The sequence below is a fragment of the Lontra canadensis genome, unplaced genomic scaffold, assembly GCF_010015895.1.
Source record: "Lontra canadensis isolate GAN:19392208 unplaced genomic scaffold, GSC_riverotter_1.0 scaffold1, whole genome shotgun sequence".
NCBI lineage: Eukaryota > Metazoa > Chordata > Mammalia > Carnivora > Mustelidae > Lontra > Lontra canadensis.
The window spans coordinates 88851880-88878812 of NW_022630995.1; the positions used below are offsets into that span (position 1 = coordinate 88851880).

The following is a 26933-nucleotide window of genomic DNA, read 5'->3' on the forward strand; positions in this document are numbered from 1 at the left end:
TCCTTCTCAAATTATTCCCAAAAAAAACTGAAGAGGAAGGAATGCTTCCAGACTCATTTTACAAAGGTAGCATTACCCAATACCAGAACCAGACACAAGAAAAGAAGAAAATTAAAGGCATAGTTTCCTTAAAGGACACATATACAAAAATCCTCAACAAAATAACAGCAAAATAAATTTTAAAATATGTTTAAAGGATCATATACCTCTACACATGAAATACCTTTACACGTGAAATCCTTTACACATACACCTTTACACATGAAAACAATCAAGGGATTTAATCCAGGGATACAAGGATGGTTCAACTTCCTTAAATCGATCAACATGATACACCACTGTAATAAAACAAAGGGTAAAAATCACATGATCATCTTAATTGATTCAGAAAAAGCATTTGACAAAATTCAGGATCCATTTATGATAAAAACTCTTCAAGTGGGTATAGAAGAAATGTATCTCAACAAGATAAAGGCCACATAGGACAAACACATAACATTACATTCAACAGAGAAAAGCTGAAAGCTTTTTCTCTAAGATCAGGAATAAGACAAGGATGCTTCCTTCCTCTTGCCACTTTTATACAACATAGTATTGAAAATCCTAGCTACACCAATTAGGCCAGAAAAAGAAATAAAAGGCATCTAAATTGGAAAGGAAGAAGTAAAACTGTCACTGTTTACAGATGACATGATACTATATACAGAAAATCCTAAACACAATTGGAGCTAATAAATTAATTCAGGATATAAAATTAATACACAGAAATTGGTTGCAGGATACAAAATTAATATACAGAAATCGGTTGCACTTCTATACCCTTACAACTTATCAGAAAGGGATATAAACAATCCATTTCCAACTGCATCAAAAGAATACAATACCTAGGAATAAATTTAACCAAATAGGTGAAAGACCTGTACTCTGAAAACTGTAAGACGCTGATGAAAGAAATTGAAGCTGACAAAAACAACTGGAAAGATACACAGTGCTCATAGATTGGAAGAATTAATATTGTTTAAATGTCCATACTACACAAAGAAATTTACAGATTCAAAGCAATCCCCATCGAAATAGCAGGGCATTTTTCATAGAACTAAAACAAAAAAATCCTACAGTTTATTTGAAACTGACAAAGACCCCAAATAGCCAAAGCAATCTTGAGAAAGGAGAACACAGCTAGAGGTATTATGCTCCCTGACTTCAAACTATACTACAAAGCTATAGTAATCAAAACAGTTCAGTACTGCCAAAAAAGAGACGCGTAGATTAATAGAATAGACTAGTGAGTCCAGAAGTAAACCTATGCTTATATGGTCAACTAATCTATGACAAAGTAGGCAAGACCATACGATGGGGAAAAGACAATCTCTTCAATAAATGCTGTTGGGAAAACTGGACAGCCACAAGCAAAAGAGTGAAACTAGACCACTATCTCACCTCATGTATTAAAGACTTGAATGTGAGGCCTAAAACCATAAAACTCCTTGAAGAAAACATATGCTGTAAACCATCTGATGTTGGTCTTAGCAATATTTTTTGGACAAGTCTCCTTAGGCAAAAGCAACAAAAATAAAATAAATAAATGGGATTATATCAAAGTAAAAAGCTTTTGCACAAAGAAGGAAACCATTAACAAAATGAAAAGACAACCTAATGAATGAGAGAAAATAACTCCAAATCATACATCTGATAAGGGGTTAATATTCAAAATAAACATAGTTTATACAGCTTAATATAAAATTTTTAAAAAGCCCAAACAACCTGATTTAAAACTGGTCAGGGAAACTGAGCAGAGGTTTTTCAGAGGAAGACTTACAGATGGTCAACAGGCACATGGAAAGATGCTCAACATCAGGAAAATGCAAATCAGGGAACTGCGAATCAAAACCACAATTTTACCTCTTAGCTGTCAGATTGGTTATTATTAAAAAGACAAAAAATAAGTGTTAGCAAGGATGTAGAGAAAAGGGAACCCCCATATACTGTAGGTGGGAATGTAAATTGGTACAGCTGCTATGGAAAGAGCATGGAGGTTCCCCTCAAAAATTAAAAATAGAACTACCATATGATTCAGCAATTCCACTTCCTGATATTTACCCAGAGAAAACAAAAACACCAATTTTAAGGGATATATACACCTCCATGTTCAACACTATGCTTTATTTACAGTAAACCAAGACATGAAAACAACCTATCAATAGACAAATGGATAAATAAGATGTGGTACACACACACACACACACACACACACACACACACACACTGGAATATTACTCAGCCATAAAAAAAATGAAATCTTATAATTTGTGACATGGATGGACGTAGAGGGTATTATGCTAAATGAAATAAGTCAGAGGAAAACAAATGCCATATGATTTAACTTACATATGGAATCTAAGGAATAAAACAAACAGAAACAGTCATAAATACAGGAAATAAACTGTTGATTACCAGAGTGGGGAGGTGTTGAGGGTTGGGCAAAATAGGTAAAGGGAATTAACAGGGACAAACTTCCAGCTATAAAATAAATGTCATAAGAATGTAACATACAAAACCAGAATACAGTCAATAATACTGTATGAACTTTGTATGGTGACAGAATCTAGACTTACTATGGGGATCATTTCATAATGTATAAAAAATACAGAATCACTACAATATATACCTTAAACTAATAGGATACTGTATGCCAATTATACCTCAATAAAAACAAATCTTGCACTGGTTGTAAATATTTTCATTAGAAACATCTATTATGATAAAAATAACATACGCTCAACCAGAACTCAGAAATAAGAAAAACAATTGCAAAATAAATATTTCCATAAACCTACAATCCGGAGATCATCACTATTCTGATTTTGATAGATATCTTCCTAGTCCCCTTCCTTGAGTGTAGATACATATATTTCCCTATAAATACCACTTCAAATAAATGTAAGAAATAAATGATATACTATGTTAAGGAATTCTATTATCTTTTTCTACACTAGAGATTCCCGACCTGGCAGAGAATCAAGATCACCAGAGAAACTTTTTTTTTTTTTTTTTAACTTTCTTGATCTCCACTGTTAACCTACTAGATAGAATCTCTGCAAAGGGAACCAGAGATTTCAGAAAGCTCCTAAGTGGGTCTTGGGGTCTTTGAGAACAAAGCAGTCTTTGAGAACAAAGGGCTATCAGATACCAAAAGTGTCACCTTCAACTACCACCTCCTCCCATTTTTTTTTTCCATAAACACTGATTCTGACAATCAGCTAGGGTCCCCAAAGTCTTATTTTCTTCATATTCTCATATGGTATACTATGTTATATACCTCAAGCAATTACATTTTAAGAAGGTGGGTATTACACAGTAGAGAGGGGAGTCAACTTTTTTGGCATTTAACTCTATGAACTCTTGTTCTGACTAATTCTTTTTCATATCGATGAAGGTAACAGCTAACATTTATATAGTTCTTACCAAGTATCAGGCACTGTTTTAAGTGGTACATATATATGGCAGATACAGTGTGGGAAGAAGAACATTTGAGCACATGATAAAAAGAAATAGATTAGAGAATATGTAATCTTTTGCAAAAGTAAGAACTGAAATCCACTGTTTTATAACTGCATTAAAAACTTCACATGGGGGCGCCAGGGTGGCTCAGTGGGTTAAGCCTCTGTCTTCAGCTCAGGTCATGACCTTGGGGTCCTGGGATCGGGCCCCACATCAAGCTCTCTGCTCAGTGCGGAGCCTGCTTTCCCCTCTCTCTCTGCCTGCCTCTCTGCCTACTTGTGATCTCTGTCTGTCAAATGAATAAATAAAATCTTTAAAAAAAAAATTCACACAGAAAATAGCAATTACTTAGATGTTCACTTTTTAAAAAAATAAATGTTCACTTTTATCTCTCTAATCTTACTTGTCAATGTATGTGAAATAGAAAAGGGCAAGTATTAATCTCATTTGAAAGTAGAAAAGCTAAGGCACAAAGGAGTCTATTAGCTTGTCTAATGTACAGAGTCCATAATGAACACAGAAATCAAATGTACCTTTTGACTTTCAATCCAGTACATTATGATCTTCGCTATTACTCAGCCTGTTATAAACTAAAACACCTTCAGAAAAAAACACCCCTTAATTCCTCAGTGGCACCCAGAAATAGCACTCTAAATGAGTCAAGTCAGACAGTAAAATAATGGCAATTAAGTGGTTAGGTACTTACCAATTTCTAGCTTTGGTGCACGCTCACATTTTTTCACAATTTATATCCTTTGTAGTATTACATTTCCACTATTTATTAGTATTAGAGATCTGCCTATCATTTGCTAATGGAGTGCCATTGCCATTACCCCTCTTTGAAAAATTGACCTTAATATTATGCCAACTTGACTGACCAAGAGAGGGAGACAGACTCAAGAACAGTTTATAACCTCTGTGCAGAGAGAATGATACAACAAACTGAACCTTTAGAAGAACCTCTCTTGAGGCACCTGGCTGGCTCTGTCAGTAGTGCATGCAACTCTTGGGGTTGTGAGTTCAAACCCCATGTTGGGCATAGAGCTTACATTAAATAAAAGAAAAAAACTTTCTTTAGGGAGTCTCAATTTGAGAATACAAAATATGTAACTTATGGTAGGAATGAGAAAGGTTTAAAGAGGGCAGACAATAAGTAAAAAGTCGTAAGTATGCCAAAGAACAATCAAACAGAAAGCAAAAAGGGCAATCAGAAGTGGTTGGAGTAGTAAAAGCTGAAATATTTACACAAGAAATATGGTGTCTGGGATTTGCTTCACATTGCTTCTTCCCTAATCTAGGATTGGGGAGATGGGGGAGGGGAGGTGTAATATGTCCAACAAGATTGGTTACAAGTTCACAATTATTACAGCTGTTGGAAACTACCTAATACAAGACAGTTCCACTGGGTGCCTAGTAGGAACATGGGAATTCATGATAATTTTCTCCCTACATTCGTATATTTGAAACTTTCTGTAACACAAAAGTTAAAATTATTATACTTAAATACATGTATAACTCCAGAAGCCAAGCCTTTCCTATCACTTGCACTGCTGTCACCTTGATTGGAATCACCATTATCTTTCCCCAGGATTAATATAACTCCCCGAAAGACCCTCCCAACTTCTACTTTTCCTTCCTTACCCCCTTAGTCTCTTTTCAACATAGCAGCCAGAAGCATCCTTTAAAAATTTAAATCAGATCATACCACTCCAACAAAACCTTGCAGTGTTTCCCTTTTCATTCAGAGGAAAAGCCCATCTCCTTACAGTTGCTCATGATCAAGTCCCCTATTTAGCTGACATGCATTCCTGTTTTCATGGATTGTCCAGGGGAATAATCCCAAATGGAGGGAACACCCTGGAGCAAAGGCCCTGAGGCAGTATTCAGATGTAAGGTTGAAGAACACAGAAAGTCTAGAAAGAGGGGCGCCTTGGTAGCTCAGTTGGTTAATTAAGAGCCTGCCTTTGGCTCAGATCATGATCCCAGTGTCCCAGGATCAAGACAGGCCTCCTGCTCAGCGGGAACCCTGCTTCTCCCTCTTCCTCTTCCCCTGCTTGTGTACCCTCTCTTACTATCTTCTCTGTCAAATAAATAAATAAAATCTTTAAAAAAAAAAAAAAAAAAGAAAGAAAGAAAGAAAGTCTAGAAAGAGTTCCAAGATCATCTAAGCTGACCAAAAACAGGAGCAAGGGTTGGGAACTACAGGCTGATTCAGCATTCCTAGAACTGAGGAATGATGTGGTAAAAAGAAAATGGGTTTTGGAATCCTAGAGACCTGCTTAAACTCTTGTCTTCCTACTTATTAGAAGTCAAATTCTGAGCCTTAATTTTTTCTTAACTTGAAAAATGAGGAAAATTGTAATGAATTTCTGCAATTGTTTTAAATTGAGGCATAATATATAAAACATTTAACATGGTGCTTAGAATATAGCTGGTATTCAATAAATCTAAGTAATAGGAACCTGTACCCTTCTCTTGGAGAGAAAACAGAACAAAGTAATCTTTGGTAGATTGAACAGACAGGACAACTCTTCGCAAGATATCCCTCACCAAGCCTATATGGTAGAGTGAGCATTGGCCTAGTGGGTGAGAACTCTTAGTTCCACTCCAGTCTGTGATACAACTAGTTGGGGACTTTGGGTGAGCCACTTCGTCTTTTCAGAATTTAGTTCAATCTTTTTTTCTTTTTTTTTTTTTTTTTAAGTAGGCTCTATGCCCAATGTGGGGCTTGAGCCCATGACCCCAAGATCAAGAGTCATATGTACTACTAACTAAGCAGCCAGGTGTCCTAGTTTAGTCATCTTTAAAATAAAGCAATTGGACTAGATGATCTCTAATTCTCTCACAGTACTAAGATTCTATGATGTCTGGGGGTGCCTGGGTGGCTCAGTTGGTTAAGCATGTGACTCTTGATCTCAGCTCAGGTCTTGATCTCAGGGTTGTGAATTTAAGCCTTGCACTGGGCTCCATGCTGCGTGTGGAGCCTATTAAAAAAAAAAAAAAAAGAAAAAGAAAATTTTATGATGCCTGAATAACATTTAGTGATTCTTCCTTTGACTAGCCCTTTGGTGTGTGTCACAGGACAGCACTGAAATAACAGAGGGAGGAGTGGGCAGAGAAAGAGATCTTTTAAGTTTATGAAAGCATAGTTGGCTTCCTGCACGTACACACTGTATGGGTTCAGAAGGGCCTTTGTGTTTGATTTAACGTGCTGCTGTTACTGTCTTAAAAATCTCAATAGATTTTTGAACAAGAAGCCCACATTTTCATTTTACACTGGGCCCTGCAAATTATGTAGCTGGCCCTGTTCCTGACAGCTGATTATGAATAAATGTGAAAGATACTTCTTGTGAGCAAATAGAGACTGTCTGCAAGAGATCCCTGGGAGCCTAAACAGAGGTGATTGGGTGGGTAAGATAGTTGTCTGGGGTAGAAAGTAAGTGGGAGGGAATTTGGGGGGGATCAGTAAGGGAGGAAGGGCACTGTGAATGGATAATTCAAACAATTTCTGAAATGTTTCTTTACCTTCTGCTGCTTGCTTTCTCTGAATATAGTATAAGACTGCCATCTACTGGTCAATGATATGAACTCTTTCAAAGACTTCCAATGCAGGGTCTTTGCATTTCAGTGTCCAAAGGGTGATCCAGAATGGCTTGAGTGAACATATTTTGCAGCTAAAAGCAATAATTATTAAGTGCTTCCACAGTTCTAACTTCCAAACTAAAGTATTAAAAAGACAGACCTTTTCTATCCCCCTGAACAATCCCTTATAACTCCTTTCCTTGGTTTAACAAAACAAACAAACAAAAAGAACAATTTTTAAAGAAGAAACTATGTGCCCGAAATCAAACATTCAATGATGAACACTATTAGTACAGATATCCAGGTCATTAAGAACTTCATCGAATGAATTCAAATTCTCAGGTTCATCTTAGGTCTGAATGCCAGAATATCATCATCATCTTTAAAACTGGTCAAGTAGGAGTAGATTTGTACTTTTATATTCAGTGTATGCTAATGTGTAAGGTGATATCACCTAATCTATCTGTGATAGATAGGCATCTATCTGTTGTACCACAGATATCTATGACCTTCAGGTCCAATGACCTACCTTCAGGCTATCAGGTGAAGCAGACATTACTGGAGAATTCACTGGGAAAAAAAGAGAAAGTAAGACAGTGGCAGAAGATGAAGAAAGTTAGGGGACATGGAGAAAATTAATAGTCACCAAAAAAGAATAGTGTTCTGGGGGCATATCGTCATAGAATATCTACCCCTACTGAGAATTCTATCACAATGAAGGGTTACCACAAGCCCTCCCTTGTACAGTACCTAGATTACCAGAAAGAAAAGAGGGAATTTAGCCTAATGTATAAACTTGTCAAATCACTAAGTTGTATACCTGAAACTAATGTAGCATTGTATGTCAATTATACTCAAATTAAAAAAAAAAAAAGAGGGAATTTAAATGCCTGTCCGGTAATTACTGGTTAGAACTGCTATGAAGGGAGAAGAATAACAGAAATCTGAAATCAGGATGAGGACGAGGAAGTTCTCCCCAGATCCCAGCCCAGTTTATGAACACATCTCTCAGATTACTGGGCTATAACTGGATATTTTCAAACAATTCTGATACACTCACTACACTCCCGGGGAAAATATCTGAGAGCCAAAGACTCTGTTGCTTCACTCAAAAACAAAAGTCCAGGGGCACCTGGATGGCTCAGTGGGTTAAGACTCTGCCTTGGGCTCAGAGCATGATCTCAGGATCCAGGGATCGAGCCCCACACTGGGCTTTCTGCTCAGCAGGGAGCCTGCTTCCCCCTCTCTCTGCCTGCTGCTCTGCCTAGTTGTGATCTCTCTCTCTCTCTGTCAAATAAATAAATAAAACAAAAACGAAAAACAAAACAAACAAACAAGTCCAGGGCACCTAGCTGGCTCAGCAGGAAGAGTATGCAACTCTTGACCTTGAGGTCATGAGTTTGAGCCTCATGTTGGGTGCAGAGATTACTAAAATAAAATTTTAAAGAAAAAGTCCTTTAGGTGAAAAAGTATATGCTTTTTTTTTTTTTTTTAAGATTTTATCTATTTATTTGACAGGCAGAGATCACAGGTAAGCAGAGAAGCAGGCAGAGAGCAAGGAGGAAGCAGGCTCCCTGCTGAGCAGAGAGCCGGATGCAGGGCTCAATTCCAGGACCCTGGGACCATGACCGGAGCCGAAGGCAGAGGCTTTAACCCACTGAGCCACCCAGGTGCCCCAGAAAGAGTATATGCTTAATGCCATTTCTTGGTTTTGCTTTAGAAAATTTTTTATACAAGATATCAAGATAACAAGGGTTATTAAAGGACATAAATGTGACACGGGACTTCTCTTCAACAATCCTTAGAACAGAAAAACCTGATTTCAGACGGTGCTTACTTCACATTCCCAGTTCCCACTGGCGGTTCTTTTGTGGTCCCATAGCACAATGTGCTCACCAGTATCATACCATTATTCTGTATTCAATTTGCTTGACTGTTTCCACTAGTCTATGAGGTGTAGGGGAGCGAGGATTGAGTATTACATCTCTACCCCTTTCCCCACCATGCCCCTTTAACATCATAGTAAACGTTAATAATTGCAACTGAAGGAATAGATGGGCATGCTGAGCAGCCCCAGCCTCAGCAAGCCAGCCTTCACCATCCTGTACTCTGAGAACTTATACACAAAGGCTGTTCTGAGGGAATCAGCGCGAGCTATTCCTTATACCCAGATAATCTTATTCTGAACCAGATCACCACCACCCTGGCCATATCAATTAGGCCAGATGATCCAAGGGCAGTCAATCTATAATACTTGAGAGCCGCCTATAATATGAGAGTTTCGTCCAAGACCAATAATAGTACTTAATTAAGCCAGTTGGGGTCTCTCCCTTGTAAATTTGACTTCAACACACAGAAAAAGTCATCAGCTAGTAATAATGGGATAAAGTTCAAAGGCACAGAGGGAAACGTAGGCAATAGAGGCTGTGAGGCAAAGGGCGGTCATGACTGCAGTCCAGTAAAAAACTGGATAGAAGACAAGAGTATGAACGTAGGCTCTTAGAGGCAGAAATAATAAAATCTTGCTTCTGGTGGTTAAAAGTATAACTTTGTTCACCATTGCTTCCTTGGACCCCAGGTGGCCAAGAGTACATATTTCTTTAACCAAATATGAATTAAGCACCTACCATGTGACAGATGTGACACGAGTTTTAGTGGTAAACAAGACAAGTCTATTTCATTTCCATAGAGCACTACCTTCAAAGGTTAGAATTTAGAAGTTGAACATTGACACTGAGCAAATACAAACAACAGTGAAGTTGTTACAGAGAAATAGTGTAGCCTCTCATAGGCACAGATAGTATCTTGAATTATATCTTCTTTTGGACTCTTTTTTCCTAAAATGCCTGATTATATGGCCTTTCAGGAATTCCAAGATGCCTAACTTCCATCCAAGATTCTTTTCATTCTTATTTTCATCTGTAACAATACATGAAAAGGCTAGTTCCCAGGGTCTACAAAATCTTCAAAATCCAGATCTGCTCTAAAATACAAAGAGGAAACTGCAAAATCTAAACAAACAAATGTTTTATGCACAGAACACAGCACTAATTCAGATGCATTCAGTGCAGCTCTTACTACCACTACAAGTTAACACATGACAGTGTTTACAATATGCTAGGTATTGTTCAAAGTGCTTTATAAAAATCAGTACACATTGGGATGCCTGGGTGGCTCAGTTGATTAAGCCTCTGCCTTCAGCTCAGGTCATGATCCCAGGGTCCTGGGATTGAGTCACTGAGTCCCGAATTGAGTTCCCTGCTCAGCAGAGACCCTGCTTCTTCCTCTGCCTGCCACTCCCCTTGTTTGTGCTCTCTCTCTGACAAATAAATAAATATAATGTTTTTAAAAGAGTATCTGCTCATGTTAATCCTCAGAACAACTCTGTGCAATAAGAACTAGTATTACTATTCTCATTTTACAGATGAGGAAACTGAGGCAGAGAGTGGTTATATAACTTGGCCCAAGGTCAACACCCAGTAAGTGGCTGTACCAGGATTTGAACCCAAGCAGTCTTGTTCTAGAGTTTATGTGTTCTAGAGTCCAGATTCAATTTAATTTAATGTGGTTATAAGTAAATTTTCTTCCAAAATATCATCCAGCAAATATTAATTGAACATTTATTATATCTGGGTGCTGATCTAGCTGTTAGAGATACAACAGTGAAAAAAACAAAACAAAAGAAATCTCTGTCTTCATGGAGGGGATATGGATAATATACAAGAAGTAAAATATATGGTACATTAGATGGCATAAATAAATATATGGTACATTAGATGAGAAAATAAACCCAGGAAGCAGGACAGGGACTGCCTCGGGTGACACTGGGGATACAGTTTTAAATGGGATATTCAAGCTCATTCGAGCAGGTGATGTTTGAGCAATAACTTGAAAGAAATGAGGGACTGTGCCATTCTAAGTATGTCTTATAGGATATTCAGTAGAGTAAGAGCCCTGGGTTTGGATCCTCGGACCCAAGACAGTATTAAAATAGCTCTGGAGTTACATTTAGTGGCTTTCTGGGATTTATGATATAAAGAGCCTAAACTAGCACATTCTGTGAGGGCTCCAATCTGCTAGCTTAGGAAGGGCAGAATAAAGCAACTGAATGAGCATTATTAAACCAGCAACAGCCTCCTCATTTATTTTGAGCTGGAATTTGTGTAGGATTACTTTGTGACTTGGCAATGTTGAATACTTCATGAACTCATTCTTCCCATTTTCTGAAGTCAGTAGAATATTTTACTCTGCCTGGGTCACCAACTGATGTAGTACAGTTGGGTGGAATATCCCATATATGTCTGTTAGGTCTGATGATTTATAGTGTTGTTCAAGACCTTGATTTTCTCTCTCTCTCACTTTTTTTAAAGATTTTATTTATGTATTTTAGAGAGAGAGAATCAGTGGGGGTTGGGGCAGAGGAGAGAGAATCTCAAGCAGACTCCATACCGAGCTAGGAGCCTGACATAGGGCTCAATCTCATGATCCCAAGATCATGACCTGAGCAGAAATCAAGAGTCAGGTGCTTAACTGGCCGAGTCACCCAGGTGCTCCCAGACCTGCATTTTCTTACCGATCTTCTGTCTAGATGTTTTACCCATTATTGAAAGTAGGGTATGGGAGTTTCTATTACTGTAGAACCGGCTATTTTTCCCTTTAATTTGGTCCTTATCCTCTTCATATATTTTGATTCAGCATTTTCTTTTTTTTTTTTTTTTAAGATTTTGTTTATTTATTTGACAGACAGAGATCACAAGCAGTCAGAGAGGCAGGCAGAGAGAGAGGGGGAAGCAGGCTCCCTGGGGAGAAGAGAGCCTGATGTGGGGGCTTGATCCCAAGACCCTGGGATCATGACCCGAGCTGAAGGCGGAGGCTTAACCCGCTGAGCCACCCAGGCTCCCCTGATTCAGCATTTTCTTGGTTGCTGTAAACCTTTGACTATTTTTCAGAGTTCTGACAAACTTGCTTCAAATCGTTTCTGCTTATTTTTCAATGTTTCCTGAGGCCTGGCATGGCCTACTCCACCATGAACATGTGTCTCCCAAGGTGACTTTTTGACACAGCTTTCACCAGAGTAGAAAAAAGATAAATATGTTTTCCAACAGGGCATATTTATAGATACGAACATAAAAGCTGACCTTCTCCAGGAGGGGCTTGAAGCCTCATTCCCTGCATCCAGCTCTTCCATTTCATGCCAGCCCCTGAAGAGTCAGAGAACTCCATGAAATGTAGTTTGAAAAGCACTATTGTAAGTCATTATAACCCCCTGATAGCTATGTGCCTGGTGCTTATGATCTGGTATTAGAAACAGTTAAATAGGGATGCCTGGGTGGCTCAGTCAGTTAAGCACCTGCGTTGGGCTCAGGTCATGATCCCAGAGTCCGGAAGATGGAGTCCCACATTGAGCTCCCTGCTCAACAGGGAGCCTGCTTCTCCCTCTGCCTGCCACTGCCCCTGCTTGTGTTATTTTTTTTTTAAGATTTTATTTATTTATTTGATAGAGATCACAAGTAGGCAAAGAGGCAGGCAGAGAGAGAGGGGGAAGCAGGCTCCCTGCGGAGTAGAGAGCCGGATGTGGGGCTTGATCCCAAGACCCTGGGATCATGACCTGAGCTGAAGGCAGAGGCTTAACCCACTGAGACACCCAGGTGCCCCCTGCTTGTGTTTTTGTGCTCTCTCTCTGTGACAAATAAATAAATAAAATCTTAAAAAAGAGAGAGAGAGTTAAATAGACTATCTCTTTTTTTTTAACTTACTATTTTCAAAAAACTTTCTTCCCAACTTCTTTTTATTGTTACTTAGTCACCAGAAAATACATCATTAGTTTTTATGCAGTGTTCCCAACTTCTAATGCATTTGTACTGAGATAATTTGGAAAACAGGAAAAAGCACAAAGAATAAAATGATCTGTGATCCCATCTTCCAGAGATAACTGCTGTTAATATGCTGACATTTTTCATATTTACAAAATAAGTCTAATTCTGGTTAACATTTTACATATAGCAGTTATCACCTTTGCATCCATTTACTTAACACTGTTATTCTATTCACATCTATGTTAAGGTTGTCATGTCTACTCTTAGATGCCTATTATATAACTTTATGAGGGAAGACTTTTCATGTGTTGACTAACCTGTCAATCTTTACCCTCAACGACTGTCCCTTCCAACACCTTTCAATAAAACAAAAACATGTTGGTCACTCAGTTGATTAACATAGTGAGATTTCAAGATTGTAGATGTCAACATCTTATCATTTATGCTTACCAATTTAAGCCTGGCCCTATTGAAGTTGTTTTTAAACTTTTAAAAAGCAGCAGAATCCCTTCTTTATTTTGAAATGAAATCTTTTATGAGACCCTAAAATTAAAATACACAAAACTGAGCTTTTATGATTGAAGTGTGCACATGTATGTAGGTAGAAGAGGGTAGGTAGTTTGTTCAACAGCCAACCCTGCTTAGCCTTCCTAACACCAAAACCATAATGCAGAACCTCTCGGGGCTCTGGGACAGAGTGTTTGAATAGCCCATTGTTCGGTTAAATGTCCTCAGTCAGTGCCTCTAATGAATTGAATGACTATTGCCCCACTTCCTATGGCTCCTCAGACAGTGCCTGACACTCGGGAGGCATTCAAAGAGTATTTATTGAAATTAAAGCCAAGAAATTCAAAAGGGGGGAATAGGTTAGTGCATACCTATTACTAGTACTTGAAAACAAGACAAAACAAAAAACCTCAGAAAGTATCCTCACTGAGAGTGGTAGATAAGTAGTAACATATCTTAGTGGTATCATTATAATATTATGTTACACCAGAGGTTATTCAACAAGTATTTTTTGACCAGGATTGTAATAATGGTTGCAGAATACAACAAAATATAATTGAATAAATATTTTATTGTTTCTGTATTCAAGGAACTGTTTGAGGGACTGGGGAAGCTACAAAGATGGTAAAAGTATAGTTTAGATTCTAAAGGATACCTAGTACTCTAATAGGGGAGAAAACTTACATAACATTGTGCTATAAAACAAGACAATGTGCCAGACAATCTCAAGAAAATTCTGCTGTTTTTTGAGTTGAAGGTAGAAAATTTTGAAAAATGACCAGCCCAGGAGATAGCCTCATCCATAGGTAGCTATTACACAATGCCAAGAGTAATAACTAATGCAGAGGAAGGTTTAAAAGGAAGGAGAAGGAGAAGGAGAAGGAGAAGAAGAAGAAAAGTATGGAATACTTCACTGCCTTGATCTTGAGAAGATAACCCTCTCCCCAAGAAGAAAGCTTGGTATACAAAATAGAGACAAATGTGAAGTTTTCACAACTAGTATGTTAGAAATACTGAGAATGGAGAGATCAATGTGAATTCTAGAGGGAAACTTTATGAAGTTGACATCTGAATTGAAAAATGATGGGTAGGATTAGGATGGGTGGGAAGCATTACAGGTTAATGAGAATAACAGGCACCAAAGCCCAAAGGCCAAGAAGAGAAGAGTTTCCATGAAAAAGATGGAAGACAGCAATCTGGCTGGAACAAAGGGTGCCTACGGGACAGGAGGTTGGCTAAGTAGGATGGAGGTAGATTAATGGTGGGATACATGGATGGCAGCTGCTGTAGGCCAAGATGAAGATAAAAGGGAAGCTGCAACAAATAGCAATTAGCTATGATGATGATGCAATTCTCAGAGGAAAATATAATAGAAGTGTATAGCAATGATGATGGAAGAGGAAAAAAAAATGGATAAAATTCCCAGAAGACAAACAAATAACTTGCTGTACCAATCAACAGGGTTATTGGAATGCTCATTCAATTTGGAAAGTAGACAAAAATGGAATGAAGATAAGAAAGGGATAACTTAAGGAAAAAAACCATGTTTTCAGATGAAAATTAGCAAAGTTTTTTTTACTGTTGGAGAGGTTACTCTATAAAATTAGTTTAATTCCTAGAATGATCACATGGAGGATTTATTATATGGACATACTAATTTGACAGCTGCCTGAAGAAATCTGCATTATCACCTTAGGTTAAAGCATAATTTATCACCTCCCTCTTAAGGGCTTAATGCACTTGAACTTCAGAAGTTTAGAATGTCTTCCTAAAAAATATCTAGCTTTGATCTGATTGTTAGGGCATTCTCATACCCTATCTTCACTACCCTAGCTCCAGTCAAATAAACTGTGTTGACAGTATTTTGAACATGCTGGATCATGGTTGCAGTGTAATAACTCATTTCATGGTTTCTGGTGCATCTTTTTCACTTGGACATATCAGGCAGAAAAGTTTAAGGGGGTGGGGAAAATGCTGAGTTCCTACCTCACTAACAGTGTACCTGGATTTCAGTAAAGCACTTTCTTTGAAATTAAATTGTTTTTAATTTAAGGATATCGCAAATTCCACCACATACTCCATATTCATTTCTGTCACATGGAATAATCAAGAATTACTGGAATTTTAACAAGGGTGAAGCCAGAAGAGGTGACAGGCTCTTTCAAATGAATTTAGTCCAAGTGACCCCTCCCTGTGGGCATTATTTGCTCTCCCAAATGTGACAGACCTACCTGACTCAAGAGGTCAGACTCTAGTACCAACATCTCTCACAGATGAGCATGTGACTCTTTGCCAAGGACAAATTTATTTTTTTTAAAGATTTTATTTATTTATTTGACAGGCAGAGATCACAAGTAGGCAGAGAGGTAGGCAGAGAGAGGTGGGGGGAAGCAGGCTCCCCACTGAGCAGAGAGCCCGATGCGATGCGCAGCTCGATCCCAGGATCCTGAGATCATGACCTGAGCCGAAGGCAGAGGCTTAAACCCACTCAGCCACCCAGGCGCCCCATCCAAGGACAAATTTAAAACCATTTCAAGCTATTTCTAATAATTTCAGTAATTTTTATCAATCCTTTTCAATAAATAGAAGCAATTGATTCAACCTTGCCACTGAGAATGCATCCATCATTTGCATGGGCAATAGTTTACTTGTCTCCACTAATTTTTGTAAAGGTTCCGTGTCACTTACCATCAGGGCCTTTTCCAATCTACTACCAGCCTATAATCTGGGCTACAACACACAGTCTAGCTAATTTTCAGGCAATGGTCTTCTCATTCCCAGAATCTATAAAGCAAAAGGACAATGGTATTTTTCTTTAAGGTAGTATACTGTCTTTGTCTCTATTATTGGGTAACAGATTTGGAGGTAAATTAGAGCAAGGTTGAGCATCTATAGAACAGCATTAAAAATGCTGGATGTGGAATCAATTTTAAGCTTTATAATTTTTTTTAGTAACCTTAGACTATGTACTCCTTTTGTGTCTCATTTTCAAATTCTATAAAATAGAGTAATCACAGCTTTGAAGAAGTTTTATGAAGATATAGTGGTACAGAGTCATATCTTCATTCATATCACACTAAAAGAACCACTAATACATACCTGTGTTTTCTGAATAATCCAAGATTCGTAATGTGACGAGGGAGAAAATATTTAATATTGGAGTCATGAGGGAAAATCCAGGCAGAAGTGAAGGAGTTCAGAGTATGTCACCCCAAAATGCACACCCTAAAATTGGCATACTATATGTCCAGGGAACAATAGGACTGACAAGGCTGCTAAATATGCAGCCCAAAATAGAATCCCTTCCCTTTTTCCACCCAATTTATAAACCTGCCTTTATCCCTGACTGATATTATTAACCATTCAGGCAAATACCCTACAATCTTGAAAAAGACAAAGGTATACAAAAGGGTGACAAACAATTAGATTATACATTGGGTCAAACAGACTTCCTGTGGTCCCCTTTCTTTTGACCTTTTGGCTTGTATTTATTTCCCATCAGATGGGACATATGGGTAGATGGGAGATAGTTAAGGAACTAAAAGATAATTCATTCTCCCTTGGCACCCACAAATTTTCTAACCAAATTATCTCCCAGTGTACTACTACTTATTAATCTCACCAAGTTTCTGGATGAAACCAACATACCTCAGGAAATCCTCCAAGGCCCACATTGCCCCTTGTGGAATCCCAAAATGGATTCCATAGATTTATCTCCAGTGTCAAGCTATTCCCACTATTTGGTTATCATCTGTGTATTTAGTGGGTGGACTGAATGTTACCCAGCCAGAAGTACCAATGCCGCAACAGTGGTGAAGAATTACTAACTGAGATTATTCCTTGTTTGGGCATTCCTTTATGGATTGGGTCAGATGAAGGAACTAATTTTACAGCAGAAATTAACCATCTGCAAAACTTTGGAGTACTCATTAAAATTTCACACTCCGTATCATCCCTAATCCTCATGGCAAACAGAACATAAAAATCCAAACATCAAAAGGACTTTAGAAATAATCTGTCAAGAAACTGGATTTAATGTCCAGGAGCACTACCTCTGGACCTTATAACATCTGGAATACTCCAAATAGAAAACATAACATCTGTTGAAAAAATGTTTGGTCACCCTATTCCTATTGGCATCTCTAAACCTTCTATTCCTTGATTGAGTGAACATTATAGGGCGTGTAAGTGAAAAATGTGCTATTGATTTGATGTGGGCAAGGAGCAAACAGTCAAAAATAAATCTTGAGACAGTGCAAAAATATGTTTTTATTATGGCAGGGGACAGGGACCGTGGGCAAACAAGAGCTGCAATGTGATTGTAAACAATGACTGAGTATATACTTCAAGTTGGAAGAGGGAGAGATACAGGAAGTTTCCAAAAGGATTTTCATATATTAAAGAAGACTTACAGGATCCTGGAGGTCAGACTAATGTCAAGCTAAAGCTGCTTTTTGCCTCTAGCAAAGCACTAACCTTACGGCAGTTGTGGGTTCCTTGAGGAGTGTCCTACTCCACCTGCCTCAAGAATTTGTGAATGGACTGCAAGTTGTAAAGCGATTTAATTTTATCTACAATTCTTTTGCCTTTGTTCTCCATGTCACTATGACTAGCTATATACAAGAACTAACTAGTATAAATGGAGCATATCATCAACAGGTAAAAATGGCACAGGCTCTGCTTACTGGCAAGCTTTGCCATCCCTTTTGACCAGAAGACTAGATGTACATTGATGTTTCTAGAGGAGCACACACATTATCACCTCACTGAGAAGACCTTTATAAAGGACTACTAACGACTCACACTGCTATCAAAATAAAAGAAAAATCCTTCTGGATTCACACAAGCCATGCCAAGTTAGACCAGGATCAGCACTCCCAGGACAATTGGAAGACCATTCCTAAGGTGAGCTTAAAGTAAGGATTTCCCAGGCAAATTCCCAGGTCCTAGAAGCAGACAAAATCATGAAGTAGACAGCTTTTCTCAAGATCACAGATCAAGAAACTTCACTTCCACCTATTTTCTCCCCCACTGGGTCTTCCTACTCCCAGAGGAAAATAAAAAAGAGAAAAAAAAAATCTTCCTTTTAACAAAGCTTCCCCTATCTTTAGCCAATTACGAAAAGGCTGATTGGACGGGCGCCTAGCTGGCTCAGTACCGTGGAGCACAAGATTCTTGATATCGGGGTTGTATGTTCCAACCCCATGTTGGGTGTAAATATTACCTTAAAATCTTAAAAAAAAAAAAAGAGGCTGACTGGAGACTGATTGTCTCAGTCTAACATACTTTCCCTCTGATCCTCTACTATAGGCTGTCCTTCAAACTGGTGCTCACTTTACTAACTCTTACTGTTCCCTCAGCAGGTTATGCACAGACCTGACACCCCCTCAACCACTCTTCCAAACCCCGGCCACATTAACTAAACACTCTGGTTTTTGGTAATGTCAACATCTAGATCATGCAAAAGAACCTGAAATTAATTTTTATTCCTGCCAAGAAGACCAACTGGTGGACCAACTCTGGAAAATAGATGCATGACAGGTTATGACACCCATGGCCAAAAAAATTATCATTCTTCTCTTTTTGTGAGTCAGTTGTACATGGAAAAATCTCTGTGGAAGCTCAAGGACTGTCCTTTGCTCAGACATTAGAAAAGACTTTTTTCCCCTTTGCACTGAAAATCGCGATGGTACTGAACTTTCCCCACATGACATACTAAGGCAATATTACAACCAAACCTTGTGGTCTGATTCCACAGGTAGCATCCTCAAGCCTCTCATGAAGGTCAGAAATGGTCTCATTACTGACTCTTAATGCTATCAACACCTGCCAAACCACCATATTTCACAGCAGGCTCCAAAGCCACCCTTGTGTAACGTGGGAGCAGCTGCACCGCCAAAGGCCAAAAATTACATATTGGGAACCCCAAAATTTGCACTCACCTGGTCACGTAACAAAACCAAGCCTTACAGCTGCTAAAGCCTAATTGCAGGCCTCTTCTATCTGATCTTTCACAATCTGTTCTGCTCCTATTGACTGACAGGGATACACGGAAGATGGAAATGGGCAGGTCACCACATGACAGGTGACAAGATCACCAAACCCCAACTTAGTAAGTCACAAGTTTCATTCTGACCTTATCCATGAACAATACTGGTCTTTTTATCTTAGGTGATGATAAGGTAATAAAGAGTTCCACCTAGATGGTCAAGAGGATGTGGACTCAGATTCCTGACACTCTCTATAACCAGGTACTCCATCTTAAATGCCAGCCAAATTACAAACTTGGGTTCCTTTGATCATAAAATAGAGCCACATAAATATACTAGACATGATGTTACAGAAAACTGGCTTGTATATCACAATTCTAAGTTTTTATGAATATTGACCTCCCTTTTCCCAGGCTTTGTAACTTACGAGTTGGAAAGCCTGTTCTAAATCTTTCCATAGAAATGGAACAAGAGTTCAGTATCACCACACAAACACTGGAAGCCATTCTATGAGAAGTTAATAATTTAGGCTCTGTTATACTCCAAAGGTACCTCGCCCTGGACACACTGACAGTCCAAAAGGAGAAGCGTATGCAATCATTGCTGAAGAATGCTTCTTCTGTGTAAACTGCTCGGGACAAATAGTGTCTAACCTGACCCTTTGAAAGACAAGATAAACGCCCTCCATCAGATAAATGAGGTCCAGCCATTCTGTTGGACTGACCTATTTCCGGGGACAGGAGACTGATTTAATGGGGTGTGAGGAAATGTGCTTGGATTTGTCATTTCCTATTTATTCTTATTCTAATCTATGCTCTTCTTTTCCTTTGCTGATAGATCCCTCCCCACTTGGTAGCTAAGCCAATTCTTTCCACAACCATCAATGCAGCTTTTATGAGAAACATCTAAGGAATTTTCAGACAGAGGAAATGAAGTTCAGAGCAAGTCACCCCAAAATACACACCCTAAAATTGGCATACTGATTAAATTAAAGAAGCTTGAGAAACAGCAGGTGCAAGAGGGTCACTGCGACTTTCCTGAATTCTTCCTGACAGGAGATAAAACTCTCATGGGAAAGGTGCCCTCCCTCTACCAGGAGGAAGAAAAACAGTCTTATCACCAGAGATGGGGAATCAGGCTGAGAAATCTGTGCAAACCAACCTTGTTACACTAATGTTTATCTTCCTAGTCATTCTTCCACAGTTTGCTACCCCTGACCCAAACCCTTTGTCTCACGTGATTCTTTGTCTAAAAGGTATAAAACGTTCTGTTCCGGTCATTCTTTGAGTGTTCATTCTACTGCCAAGGTTCTCACGTACATGTTTTTAAAAAAAATTAATAAAACTTGTGTGCATTTCTCCTGTTAATCTGTCTTATGTCAGTTTAATTTTTGGACCCTGTTGGAAACCCAAAGAGGGTAGGTAAAGAATTTTCCCTCCCTTACAATGGTCAGTCATTTTCTTTCTGCTAGCACTCTAATCTCATAGGGGACTACACTTCCAAACCTTTGGGTTATTCTACACGCAACATTCTCATGATTTGCTCTCTGGCCCCCTAAGAAACTCACACTCATAATGACGTCTGTCTCATTATAGCTTTTACAGGATTAAATAAGTGTAACGTGTTATATACACAAAACAAAACCTATCAGAGGGGGCCCTAAACCTGGTATAAGGGACCCCAAAGAGCAGGGATAAGGAAAGGGGACCGCGGGGAGTGGCTGGGTGGAATCCATCACCTGACAGGAACGGGACTTGATAGTGACTTCTGGCGAGGCGGGCGCCTTTTCCTTCCAGCGAAACCTGTCTAACCAGCTTTTCCCCAGGGTGCAGCAGAACCCGCGGGCGGGCGGACGGCTTACTCCGCTTCCGGGTGGTGACCGAGCTGCCTGCCGGCTGTCACGGAGACAGCGGACTTTCGGGCGGCGCCTGCGCGTTGGAAGAAGAGGGCACCGGGCCCGTTTCCGGAGATGAGGAACGCGCATGCGCAGGCGGCCAGACTCTGGCCAGTTTAGGGCAAGGTGAACGCGGAAGTAGGGTACTTGTTTTTCTGGCTGCTCCGTCTGTGGTGGGGTGCTTGCTGCGAGATGGAGGCGGGCGCAGCTGCGGAAGATGGTCGGGACGGTCTCCGGGAGCGGCGAGGCTTGGATGAAGCTGGGAAGCAGCAGCAGAACCACGAAGTGCGATCTCAATCCCGGGCCGACCGGTTTCCAAAGCATTCCTACTGGTTGGATCTCTGGCTCTTCATCCTCTTCGATGTAGTGCTGTTTATCTTCGTCTATCTTTTACCATGGTGAGGACTCTGAACGCAGAGTTGAACTGGTAGGGAGTTTACCACCACAGTTTGGGGGGGTGGGGAGCAAGGTAACCGAATTCCAGAAAGTATGGTATGCCATATCTATCTATCTATCTATCTATCTGGTTAATGGCGGTGTCGAGAGGCGGGTGGTATTTGGGGTCGGGTTGAGGCTGGAATGAAAGTGTTCTTCCTTGGCACCTCAGTGAGCATCTTCAGAGAGGTGTGGAAGAAACTTGGCTTCATAATTTCTCTTATGTTTTGGAATGAAACGAGCTGGGTTTGAGTATCTGCACTACCACAAAGAAATTAAAGAGGTTATTTAACTTTTCTGAGCTTTATTTTTCCATTTGCCATTTGGGACCATAATAACAAGGTCATAGGGTTGTAGCGAGGATTAAATGAGTATTTTATCTAAAAGCGATTCGCATTTTTGCCTGGCAGCAGTAAGCGCTTGACTAAAGGTGTTGTCACTATAACTATAGTTTGACCTCTAGTAGGCCAGGTAGGTATCTCAAACAGGTCCAAGCCTGAACTCAGACTAATTTCTTACCAAAATGTACTTATTTTTCAGTGTCCCTATTTCAGGAAATTTAAACTTTATTCATTCAGTATTCCTTCCAGAAGCCTGGGACTCTGATTTTCCCCTTTTATTTACACCCACACATCCCAAAACACCCAACTGTTAATCACAAAATTCTGTAGGTTCCACTTGCAAAATCCTTGCTCTCCATTTTCATTGCCACTGACTCTGAAAAGACACTTTTGGAAGAGGATAAGGGGAGGAAAGGTAGAGAAGGCGCTGGGGAGCAGAACAACAAGAGGGACAAGGACCGAGGTGATAGGAAAAGTTCAGGAGAGAAGCAGTGAGCTGAAGGGCGGGCCAGTGGAAGAAAAGCAGTGCAGCTCATTTGGACATTAGGGAGCTCTCTTGGACTTTGGAGTTGTTGACTTATAAATTAACTTTTCTCAATCATTATGCGTATGAGTTTGCAATCCATGATAGGCAGTTATGTCTTCTTTCTCCGCCCCAGAATTTTGGCAAAGATTTGGGCATGACCTCCTTGTATCGAAGACCCCATTGTCACTGATTTCTTGGATAATGTGGCAGATTAGAAGGCAGAGGGTTGAGTGGAGTGAATGGAAGAGGTGGATATTTCTATAAAATACTCTGCCAGACTCTTTGTAGAGTTTTCACTCTCCTCTACTTCCCCTCCTTTTTTGGTAGAGACTGATATCTCAAATACAGTGTTTTTTTGTTTTTGTTTTTGTTTTTTTAAATGAGTTTTCAGCTCTGGATAGAAAATGAAAAAAAAAAAAAAAAAAGAAGAAGAAGAAGAAGAAGAAAGAAAATGGAAGCGATGGGAGGAATAGTCCAGGTCTTTTTTTTCTCTCTTATCAATACATAAATCATTTAGGAACAGGAAAGTGACTGAGACAATCTAGATTTTCAGATATTGGGTCTAAAGTATAGAATCTGGAAGGAGGAAACATTGTTGACAAATATTTGGTTTTTACAGAATGGTTTGCCTGATGTCTAGATTAAGAAGTTGACTCCTGGAGTGGATTCTGAAAATGACTGCAAACTTCTTGAACAAAGAAGACAGGGTTGTGCAACAGAATTTCAAACTCTGAGGAACTTTTCTTTGATTTTACATACTCTTGTTACTCCTTTTGGGGACTATATTAAATGGGTAATGATCTCACCCGTTCATAGCTAAGTTCTTAAAATTACTCTGATTCATGTTTAAAAGCTTTTCAAACATCTGATGGCTTTATAGGGGCTGAATATTAAAGTATTTATATGTAAAGGTTTAGGGTATTCATTAAGAAATATGGTAATGTCTTGCCTTTAACAGTTTAAGGGTTAGCCCGGGTTTAGTATGATGCAAAAATGTGATAAAATATTAAGATGAAGTATTTAAAAATAAATTACTTAAAAACAAGGGTGAAAAAAAGGAGTTAGAGCTGTACAGAAAATGCAGGCCCACAGTGTACTGGCTGTAAGTAACAGTTTAATTTTGAAATTAAGTGGGCCTCTGTTAACAGTTACCAGATTGATAAAGTCCCAGAGAAAGTATATACAATGCAACTGTGCATGTCCTCTTACCTGGATGTCCCCTTCCTTCCTTTTAAGTTCTTGAACTTCCCTAAAATAGGACTGTGTTTGAAACCCATTTTTTATTCTTATGGTTTTATAAAGAATGCTTGCCAAAATATGGGGCTTTTTGTTTTGTTTTGTTTTTTGAATAATGTCTGTACCTTAAATACTTCAGCAAAGTCATTTCAACAAATATTTGAGCACTTACTCTGGGCCAGGTGTGGTAGAGCAAAAAAGACAAAAATTTTTTGCCCTCATGGAGCTTGCATTCTTTTATTTATCTAACAGTGTTAGTAAGAATTTACATTCTAGGAGTGATCAGCTAGTGTTTAATTAGAAAGGTCACACTTCCAAAGCAGCTACTAAAAGCCCTTCGGAAGCTATTCCTATTACATAACAGATACTCCTTTATGTAATGGATGTTAGAAAGGGGCTCTTGTTGAAATTGGTGACATTTGATACATGTGAATTGCCTAAATATTTTGAGGATATTCACCTCCCTTAGAAATAGGGCATAGATCTGGTAAACTCTATACCTTCTCTCTTTTAGAATGACTTTAGAATGAAATCCAGGACTGATTTTGGAAAATTTTAGTTGCCTATTGCCAACTACAAGGTAACAATTATGTGTCCAGGGTATTCCATCTACTTGAGAGAGAACCTTTTATGCAGAGGTTGATGCATCTAAAGAAACACAAAACTGGAATTTTATTGAGTATACCAAACAGTATGAACTGTTTTTCTGCTGCTTGCTAATAATTTTGTCCAATAAATGTTTATTATGTAGCTAAATTTGGTCTGATTTTGGATTTTGCATGTTTAAACAAATTACTTGGTAAGTAGCAGGGTTTGGAAAGGATTACCAGTTCTCATGTAGCTTAATGTTGGGTTATACACAAAATTTTATAATTCGTACTATGTTTCTGAGCCTGAAATCAGCCTAGTACCACAACTACTGAATATTTTGAAAATTTCTAGCAGAGGGAATGTAGCAAGGTCTTGCTGTTATGACGTGACTGTAAATGGCATACAAAAATGGTTCCAGTAGGAGGGCTGAATCGTTTCTACAGCTAATGAATAAGAAATTATACCTACTGTGCCATCTCAAGTATAGTGAGTTCTTACAGCACCCACACTTGAAGGCTAAATGGGTAAAGGGTAACTAACTGGGTAAGGCTAAAGGATGAATGGGACACCAAGAAAACTTGGCAAACTTGCTATGATGAAAACAAAGAATAACATCAATGTTTTAATCTGATAAATTTTAATCTGATAAATTCCTTTGTAAATTTCAAAAACTTAATTTCATGTAAATGAAATGATTATTTTAATAACCATTTGAAATGAACTGGCTGACCAGTTATTGTGGCAAAGTCTTTAAGATTTAGGAGTCTGTGAACCTGAAAATTTAAGATAGAAACATCTCCATGTATCTAGTCCCTAAATGGCATGGGGATACATTCAGAGACTACAGGATTATTTATTTAAGGTCTTTAAGGTTACTTAATGTAAATTATGTTCTAGGATAAGGATCATCAAACTGTGGCCAATGGGCCAAATCTGGCCTACTACCTCTTTTGATCTGGCCTGTGAGCTAGGGATGATTTTTACATTTTAAAACGGTTGGAAAAAAAATGACTATGTCATGATGTAAAAATTATATGAAACCCACGTTTCAGTGTCAAAGTTTTATTAGAACACAAACATGCCATTCATTTACATACCATTTATGGCTTCTTTCACTACAGTGGCAGAACTGTAGCTGTTTGTTACAAAGACCCTGTGGTCCACCAAGACCAAATTATTTACTATGTGGCTCTATGGAAAGTTTGCCAACTCCTATAGGAGCCCTGCTTTAGACCTCACTGCAGTTACACTTTTAGGAGCCTCTAGTGATAACATTTTATGATTAGTGATAGTCCAAGTACCCTTGAACTTTAAGTTGATTTACATTTCTCATAAAATACATAATCAACATAATACATAATCAACATGTGAGGAGAGGAAGCCATAATTCACGAATGCACAGAAAAGTCCAAACATGTTAACTTAAAAATCAGTTTATCCTAAAAATAATTCTGAACCAAAAGAAACTGATTTCACAGAAAAATAGAACATTCTGAAGATATGTATTTTGGACATTACAATAATTATTGGTTGCATTATTTCAGAAGTTACCATAATTTTATAACAAGAAGAAAACACCTACAAAAATTAGGTACTCTAGAAATTTATTTTACGTGTGAATAGTTAGTAATTATGTATTCAAATCTATATTTGGAGTGTTGAATCAACAAAAACCATTTCTGGTTTTGTTAGTACTATTACATGATTCAGGTAGTTTAAACTGGACAGTACTTTTAAAAATAGCCAAAATGAGATATTTCTATTTTGATGTTGCAACTCAAATGTTGAGTTGAAAATACGTATCTATGAGACTGTTAAATACGAGATATTAGTTTATAGGTGTCAAATAATACATTTTTAACTGGACATCTTGACCAAATAGAAATCTTAGAAAAAAACCAGACAATGTTTTTCAAAGTTACTAAAAATGCTTGAAACCCATTTTGTAATATTTTACAATGTTATAAAAGCAGTAATTAAATACAATATTTCAAATACAATTTTAAAAACTTTACAGTATTTACAAGCCTTCCATACTAAAATTTATGTTAAAAATAAGCTTTCTTAAAAGATAAAAGTTTAATATAGTTCATAGTCAAGTATTTCTAAGTTAAGAGAATATAAAGTAATAATCACGTACTGTTATGTTAGAAAAGGCAAGTAAAAACTTCTCTAAGTGGAAGACAATAATTGACCAAGATTTATTAACTGGGTAAGATTAGGTTTTTGCAAGCAATTATTTTATAGTTATCTAGGAATACTCATTTTTAATCATTTACATTTTAGGATATTTTAATTTATGGAGTTGGTCAAACATTAAATTTAGTAATCAGTTTACAGAATTAAGTTATATGTATAAAACTTATGAATGTAAGAAAATTTCTAATATTGCAGTTCTCAATTTTCCTACATGGACAATACAACACTTAGCCACAATAAGTTTACCAACTTAGTACAAAATAAAATGACAACTAATGAAATAAGGCAATTAACGTAACTTAATTTCATTTAGAA

General features: G+C 38.3%; 1 protein-coding gene and 1 long non-coding RNA gene across 2 annotated transcripts in view; one reads left to right on the top strand and one right to left on the bottom strand.

Moving 5' to 3' along the window:
* LOC116868387 overlaps window positions 1-21348 on the bottom strand; it is a 56219-nt gene extending 34871 nt beyond the window's left edge. The window contains exon 1 of the long non-coding RNA XR_004382807.1: window positions 21208-21348. This is a non-coding gene — a long non-coding RNA (uncharacterized LOC116868387). The remainder of the gene's footprint in view (window positions 1-21207) is intronic.
* A 106-nt stretch (window positions 21349-21454) lies between these two features.
* On the top strand, window positions 21455-24584 carry CUNH4orf3 (chromosome unknown C4orf3 homolog). The gene is made up of 2 exons (XM_032858673.1): window positions 21455-21688; window positions 23212-24584. Coding segments are annotated over exons 1-2 (207 nt in total). The 5' UTR covers window positions 21455-21482; the 3' UTR covers window positions 23213-24584.
* The last annotated feature ends 2349 nt before the right edge of the window (window positions 24585-26933 follow it).

What these genes read in the sequence shown, in the direction of transcription:
- CUNH4orf3 (XM_032858673.1), top strand. Translation starts at nt 21,483, where the DNA reads ATGGAGGCGGGCGCAGCTGCGGAAGATGGTCGGGACGGTCTCCGGGAG.